At 30.9% G+C, this 8,266-nt stretch overlaps 1 protein-coding gene across 1 annotated transcript; it reads right to left on the bottom strand.

The window, feature by feature from the left end:
- Nucleotides 1-1,977: 1,977 nt before the first annotated feature.
- Nucleotides 1,978-6,435, bottom strand: LOC126664585 (protein NRT1/ PTR FAMILY 5.7-like). The gene is made up of 4 exons (XM_050357048.2): nt 6,261-6,435; nt 5,807-6,024; nt 3,870-4,414; nt 1,978-2,969 (listed from the first exon to the last, which is right to left on the bottom strand). The coding sequence occupies exons 1-4, from the start codon at nt 6,394-6,396 to the stop codon at nt 2,105-2,107; spliced, it is 1,764 nt and encodes a 587-aa protein (XP_050213005.1). The 5' UTR covers nt 6,397-6,435; the 3' UTR covers nt 1,978-2,104.
- Nucleotides 6,436-8,266: the final 1,831 nt, after the last annotated feature.

Below are 8,266 nucleotides of genomic sequence, written 5' to 3'. Positions count from 1 at the left end.
TTATGAGAGGTTTGACCTTTTTATGACATTTGGCCTATTTAAAATGATCTTTTGCTCATATAATTTAATTTTTTTGTTAGAATTGTGGAGATCATTACGTTTTATAGTTAATTTCTTAGATTTGATTGCAGATTATTTGAGTTTGAGATAAGGAGATTTTAACACCTAATTGTGACATATTGTTTCCGTTGCTACTTCTTCAATTTAGAGGCGGACTAGTTCCTCGCTAAATGTAAATATCCGTCGCGAAAGAGTCTCTATTTCCGTCTCCAAACTGGACTCTTTTGCGAGTGTTTTGAAATTTTTAGCGACATCACTAAATTTCAGTCGTTAAATGTTTTTGCGACTGATTCTGAAGAGACAGATGTGATCTGTCGCAAATCCGTCACTAACACTAATTAGCGACGGATATTGGATGATTAGCGACGTATATTTCCGTCGCTAATCACCTGTTTTCCAGTAGTGAATGTTCGATAAAATGCCTGAGCAGGTTTTAGTTACATCATGCACCATGACCGGTGACCATGCTAAAATAAATTATTTGATAAGGCAATTGAATTTTTTAATGTTTTTCCACCTGAAGGAATCAAAAGCAAATTAAACAGTTAAATGAGGAAAAAGATGCCGGTGTTGTTGTAGCATAGTAGTAATAGCCACATGCATCCTTGTAAGATGTCTCGTGTTCGAGTCTCACTTCCTCCTTCCTATTTATCTAAACTATATATAAAAACACGGATGGAGGGGACAGACATATTTATGTACATGTCCTTTTTACTTTATAAAACATAATTATTAATTAAAAAATTATCGAGATAATTATTAGAGTTAAAGTACTAACTAAAATAAACTATTTATAATACTATGTAGAGATAATTATTTAGAATACTAACTCAAATAAACTATTTTAATATATAATAATTATTTAATCATTTAAAAGTCTAATTAAGATAAATTACTTTAATAAATTATTAATCTAATTATTATTTAATATTTTTAATTTATATTTTCTATAAATAAGATAGACTACTCATAATTAACTACTATACAATAATAATTTGATACTTTACATTTAAATATAATTTATAACAATAAAAATAATAATTAACTAAAGATACAAATAATATGTTGATCATAAAACACATAAAGCGACACTAGTTTAAAAATAAGAAAAAAGATGAACAACTACAAATGTTGTTGTTCAATGCATAATTGTTGGAGATGACATGTTTGTGGCAACTTATGGCTGACCAAGACCCCCAAAAATATGGATTTTGATTCTTAGTGACAATTGAAGTTAGAGTAATATTATTTACAATTAGTACTTGTCATATGATGCTAAATAACTAACATTTAACATCAATTTTACATTTTTAACCCGAAACTCCGCAAAATACGTGCGATAGTACCTAAAACGTTCAAACAGCAAATAAGACTTGAAATGCTCAAACATAATCACTCAATATACGTAAATGACTCAGAAATCACATAGAATACAAAAGTATTTCAACTCCTATCATTCAGCAGAATGGAGAGAAACCTTGTTCAACCTGCAACTTTACGAAACTGAACAATGCGGCTTCGGGATAACATTTTCTTGCATTGCTATTTCAGTTTGGAATTTTGTGATTAGTAAATTTGTAGTTTTTATTGGATTAGACCAAATACGTTTCCAGAATTTCTAGTTCTTTGGAGGTCTTTAATTTCAAATGGCATTAATAACAGGCTTTGACATTGTCTTTCAGAAACAATTATATAGGAAATTGGAAAAGTCGAAACAGAAAAAAAATTTCATCACAAGCGAACAAACATTACAAATTTAGTTCTTAAGTATTTTGTTAGGGCTGCATTTATTTGTAAGTGTATTATTCCAAGTTTTCCTTACTCTTGGTCGGATTTTTACAGAAATCCAAACTGTATTCTGTTATTGGTTGTTCAATAACTTCTTTTTCAGAGTCTTAGTCTTGATTGCGCGTAAACTCTTGGAATAGTGGAGTTTTTATTTATATTTCGCACATATTCTGTTTTTTAATACAATTCATATTCATAAAAAAAATTAATATTCATGTTACATGACTATTAATCATAATCAGATTTAATTTATATTTCAAGCAACTAAATTACCTCCAGCATTTTCTTCAGAGCAATCAACAACTCCCCTTCCCTGCATATTTTTACACGGATATCGCCGAGCAAAGAACACATACACAATCAAACTCACACCGGTCATAACCGCCAAAAGCCCGTAAAATAAGTCTAAACGACTACTATTTAAATCCTTACCGAACCAACTCGTCCCGTATTTCTCACTAACACCGTCAACAACCGTTATCAGAATGCTACTAAGGAAATTTCCTGCTCCGATCACACTAAGGTAAAATGCAATACCTAAACTCCTCATTGAATCAGGAACTTGATCATAAAAGAACTCTTGTAATCCCACCAACGCGAACCCGTCTCCGATACCAACTATTAGAAACTGTGGAGCTAACCAGAACACGCTCATCGAAAACGAGCCATTTACCGGTTCATTATTAACGGAGTTTAGTCTCTTGTTCTCGACTAAAGCTGCAGTGATCATCGAAAGAATGCAAAAGCCTATGCCAATGCCGATTCTTTGAAGTATCGTAATGCCTCGTTCGTTTCCTCTCGCCTTTCTTAACATCGGTACTAGGAGCTTCTCGTACGTGGCTACGGAGATCATCGTTCCGATGGCGCCTAGTGCGTTTACGGAGGCAGAAGGAATCAGAAAATCGTTACCAATATTCCGGTTTAACATCGTGGCTTGCTTGATGAAGAATGTTGATGTTTGTGCGATACTAATTCCGAATGATAGAGTTGATAGCCATATTGGAATCATATTAAGAAGAAGCTTTAGTTCTTCAACCTGAGTCACTGTTGCAAGTCTCCATGGGGTTGTCTTCTCAGAAGAATTCTCTGTATCTTCAATAATAGCCGCTTTGTCTAGAAACCTGCAATTAATTAAAATGGAGAGGGAATTCAAAAAAAAAAAATGGAGAGGAATTAATTAATGCCTATTAAATAATATTACAATACTACCAAAAATTCTAATAGAATACTATAGACTATAAAGTTTATTGCAGACAGATTGGAAATTATTCTTATAAAAATCAGTCTGTCATTTCAATTTTTCATGTGGAAATCAAAACACCATACTATACCAAAAATAATTTCAAAATCACCCTCAATGAAATATTGAAGTAAATTGGGAAATAAGGTATAATTATTGGGCCGGGTACTCGGTTCAGATCAAGCCCAACCTGAACCCGAATCTTTATTTAACCTATTTTTACCTATTGTCCTGAAATATAATTATTAATTAAATTTCAATGTTAAGTGTAAAAAAAATCGACCCGAACTCGCATAAATTTTATTTAAGGACCAATTTTAAATACTATATATTAAATTAAGGAAATTATACTGTATATGTTTTTTAATTGTTTGCAAAAATATGTTTTATGTTTTAATAAAAATACATTTTTTGATATTAAAATCCGTTTTTATCTCAATAATTTATCAAAAGTTTACCAAAAATCTACTAATAATCTACAAAAATCTACTAATAATTTACCGAAAGTGAATATTTATAAAGATAAAATAAAAGTGAAAACTGGCGTATGTTTGTGAAAAAAAATAAAACGAGTGTATTTTTTGTAAACAATTTGACAAAATTATGCTGTTTTTGTAAAAGCCCTGTTAAATTTGAACCGGATTCATCTCAAAAAAGAAAATGAACCAGATTTTGACTGGATTTAACTTGTAAGAGTCAAGTCGGTTGAATTTGGACCCAATCCATCCAAAGCCGGCCCATGAAATAACCCCAATAGCTAGATTATGGCTGTGTTGCTTACATAAGCTTCTTGGTATGGTATAGAAACCGCCCTCCTTGCATAGAAGAATTTTCTAGTTCATGTAATTGATCAGAATTGGAAGGACAATGCAGATTCCGTTTTCTTATAGCAGCAATAAGAACCTGCAACATTGGCGTAAAGGGGCTTCCCGACGTAGCTCGATATCGATAAAATGGTCGTCCGATAAGGAAGATAGCAAATGAAATGGCCATTACAAGTGTAAGAATAGAATGTGCAACTCCCCAATTGACATGATCTTGAATGTAAACAATAACTGTCACACCAAGGAGAAGTCCACAGCAAAGTCCAAGATTCCACCAGTTAAAAAATGACATCTTTTTCTTTCGTTCTTCGATGTGATTATCGTCAAATTGATCGGCTCCGAAACTCTCAAGGGACGGTTTATGTCCTCCGGTTCCGGCGGAGATTAAATACATGGCAAGGAAGAAGACCACTTCATGAATCTTGCTGGCTTTGTCACACTCAGTTTCATTACAAGCCTTTAGAGTTGGAACAAATTGGGACATTGTTAAGAGAATCAAACCCTATTTATTTAACCACATTAAGAAAACAAAGAAAATAATTAGTTAAACAAGCAACAAGTTTTAATATATCTAAGACTAAATATAATCATCTAGAAATTCCTCATCTTTTTAACTTTTTTCATTTAAATCCTAAACTTTTAAAATCGTCAATTTTACTCTATTTTTCACTTATCACTTTGTAACCATCTGATGTAATAATGCTATATTTTAAGCTAACTATGTCTAAGCAATAAATAAAATAGATGAATGATCTAATGTATATAAATAGGGCTGAGCAAGAACCGAAATAGACCAAAAAATCGAACCGAACCAAACTGAACTTCGTTGTTTGGTTCGGTTTTTCGGTGAAAACAGTATGGTTCGGTTCCTATTTTAGGTAAAGTTTGGTGTTCAGTGTTAGGTTTGATTTGGGTGTTTTGAAAACCGAAAAAATCCGAATTAACCGAAGTTTAATATAAAATATATAATTTTTTTAAAAAAATATACATATACATATACATATACATTTATACTTATATTTGTTTTGTCTTTATATCTCAATTATTGTTGATATATGAATTAATAATTGTTATTTAAACATATATGAAAGTTTATTACATTTTAATTATTTTTAATAAAAATAGAAAGTATTCAAATTCGGCTTTAACCGAAGCGTACCATATCAAGCCAAAATTTTCGGTTCAGTACGGTTCGGTTTGAAAATTTTCTTTCAAACCGAAAATCAAAAAATCGAAAAAATTCCAACTGAACTGAACCGAACCGACCGATGCTCACCCCTATATACAAATAAGACAACTTTCCTTTGGAACATTAAAAATTGTAATAAAACGACAAATAAAGCAAGACGGAGTGAGTAATAGAGGAAAGAGAAATGGATCGAGGGATTTTAAAATCGATAGATTTGACAAAATCAATGGATTTAAAATCCATGGAATATGAAATTGGTGGATTTATAAATTCCATCGTTCGGATGGAACCTAAAATCAATGTATTTATAGGGATAATTTTGGAATAATTAGTTATTCTAACAATCCATCATGTATAAAAAATGATGGATTTTAACTTTCCCGCTCCTAGATGGGAAATCAAATAAAGGATTTTTGCCAATGTAGGCCTAGCCTAAATGGCTAAGACGTCTCTAAGTGCATCGAGAGGTTGTGGGTTCGAACCACGCCTCGGTAACTAACAACTAACATGAGACTCGAAAGAGTCGATTTCCACCTTTGATAAAAAAAATAAAATAAAGGATTTTGGATGATGGTGGATTCTGACAATCTATAGATTCTCATATACCAAACGGCTATGGATTGTGCAAAATTTATGGATTTTGATCATGGGAAATCCCGCAATCCAAACGATGTCTTTGTTATTTCTATTAGAAAAGATGATTACCAGAAGATAGATAATAGAGGAAAGTAGAACAGTAGTGAATCGACCCAAGTAAGCATCGGCAAGAAAGCCTCCAAGAAGAGGCATAGAGGCAGTGACACCACTCCAATAGTTGACATTTTTTGCAGCAGTCTTAACATCTTGATGAATCACTTTTGTCAAGTAAATTATTAAACTTGTTGCTATTCCAAAGTAACTCAACCTCTCACTGAACTCAATCGCTGCATGCCACAACCACCCAAAACAACTCAAAACCATTTCTTTATTATCTTCCATTTTTTTTTTACGATTATATCACCGTTTGAAAATCCGGCGACGTAACGTGACAATTAGAAAACGATATAGCGCCCCAAAATGGGTTTAACCAATTAGTTTTAGTCCGGATTCATTTAGTAACTTTCCATTAATATAAACATAAAAGCTCAAATATTAAAATATATGAAATGCATACTCATACCGATGATAAACAAAGATGCTTTCCAAACGCCGGTGCGAGACCGGAGAGGAAGTCGTCCTTTATGATCTAAAGAAGAATCAAAAACCCATGTTTCTTCATCACCTTCTCTTGTTTTTGCTCTTTTTTGCTCTCTCATTTTAATGTTGCTGCAAGAGATGGAAGTTGCCGTTTTCTTTTATAAGCTCTTTATATAGACTTATCTAGCTTCATTTTTGTGTATTAAAGTACGTGGCTGTCCAAGGGGTGGGTCCAACCCACACCCTCAAAAACATGCAATGTGAGCGTTGCCAACCGGGCCAACGTTCACTTGCGTTTTTGCCACCTAAATTGTCATATTGTTTAATGGGGAGATTCTCTGCTGGAAAAATTATTTTAAAATTTCAAATATAAATTCAAATTGGTCATCAAAATATAATTTTAGGACAAAAAAGGTACTAAATCATAAATTTTATTTCAAAAAAAAAATACTAAACAACAATTTTTATTTCAAAAAGGGTAATAAACAATAAATTTTATTTCAAAAAAGGTCATAACTTTTTTAAAAATGGTACTAAATTATAAATTTTATTTAAACAAATACTAAACAACAATTTTCATTTCAAAAAGGTAATAAACAATAAATTTTATTTCAAAAGAGGTCATAACTTTTAAATGACATGGTATTTGACGTTGATTATAGGTTTACTGGCAAAAAAAAAACACAAACCTTTCCGACTAGTTGCAATTTTATCCAAATCTTTTAGTTTTTGTAGTAATATCCAAATTATATTATTTTGTTGCAATAATATCCAAATTGCACTTTTTATGTGATTTTTTTTTGAGTATTTTGCCATTTTTTGAGACTTTAACTATATTATTATACATCAAAAAATAACAATAGCCTAATATCTTAATTGAAAACGACAAGTTTAGCCATCAATTTAACTATTATTGATACAAAAAAAATGCAATTTGAATATTATTACAACAAAAAAAATGCAACTTAGATATTATTATAAAAATTAAAAGGTTTGGATATAATTATAATAAGTCGCAAAGGTTTGTGTTTTTCTTACCATTAGACCTTGATTATATCAGTAAATTGACATCGATTTCTGATAATTAAGTGACCTCTGTTATTTTCAAAAAAAAAGAAAGTGATCTCTGTTGAAACGAAAAGATAGTTTAACTAACAAGGAAGAAAAAGAAAATATAATAACCACATGTCTTTATGGTCCAAAGAGGAATCAAAAACCCATATTTATTCATCAACTTGTCTCGTTCTAAATTTATTTTCCACTTGTATTTTAATTTTGCTGCAAGAGATATGGAAATTGCAGTATTCTTTTAAGAGCTCTTTATATAGACTTACCTAGCTTCATTGCCAAAGAATAATAAGGATTCTAAAGTTTAGTGTTTCTTAATTCTTGTATTGGATTTTGAGGTTCTTTCATGATAATTCATGTTGATCATAAATAGAGATGACAATTGGGAGGGGAATCCCCGATTCCCATGAAAACTGTCCTCTAGAAGGGCGGAAAATTCTCACTAATTGTTTCCATGGATATGAGGATGGAGGAAGATTATTTTACAACCACGGAGATAAAAGAGAAGGGTTGTAGCCCCACCCCATGCGGATCTCCATTACTGTCCTCAAGAGGATCTGATATATTTTTATATAATATATATTACAATTTAAATATATTATTTATAATTTTTAATAATTTAATATAATTACTTAATAAAAGATTATTTCTTTTATTTGAAAGAGACTTTTAGTTACTTACGAAACGAGATAAATTTTTTTAGAGAAGTTTTAATTTTATTTTGTTTTGTTTTGATTATTTTATTTTTAGTATTTAAAATTGCTGAATGTTTTAGATGATTACTTAATTTTTGAGATAATTTAATTTTATAATATTTTATATTATTATATTAAATAGTTCATATTTGTTTTCTCAAATGTTTATGAAAATATTTAAATATTTATGTTAAAATTATGCGGAGATGTGAGGATCTCTATTAGA

The sequence above is a fragment of the Mercurialis annua genome, linkage group LG1-X, assembly GCF_937616625.2.
Source record: "Mercurialis annua linkage group LG1-X, ddMerAnnu1.2, whole genome shotgun sequence".
Classification (NCBI taxonomy): Eukaryota; Viridiplantae; Streptophyta; class Magnoliopsida; order Malpighiales; family Euphorbiaceae; genus Mercurialis; species Mercurialis annua.
The sequence above is the reverse complement of the archived record's forward strand: the minus strand, read 5'-3'. Positions and strand labels throughout refer to the sequence as shown.

What these genes read in the sequence shown, in the direction of transcription:
- LOC126664585 (XM_050357048.2), bottom strand. Translation starts at nt 6,396, where the DNA reads ATGAGAGAGCAAAAAAGAGCAAAAACAAGAGAAGGTGATGAAGAAACA. An exon ending in AGCATCTTTGTTTATCATCG is followed by an intron (nt 6,025 to 6,260) that starts GTATGAGTATGC and finishes TGTGGCATGCAG; the next exon opens with CGATTGAGTTCAGTGAGAGG. An exon ending in TACCATACCAAGAAGCTTAT is followed by an intron (nt 2,970 to 3,869) that starts GTAAGCAACACA and finishes AATTAATTGCAG; the next exon opens with GTTTCTAGACAAAGCGGCTA.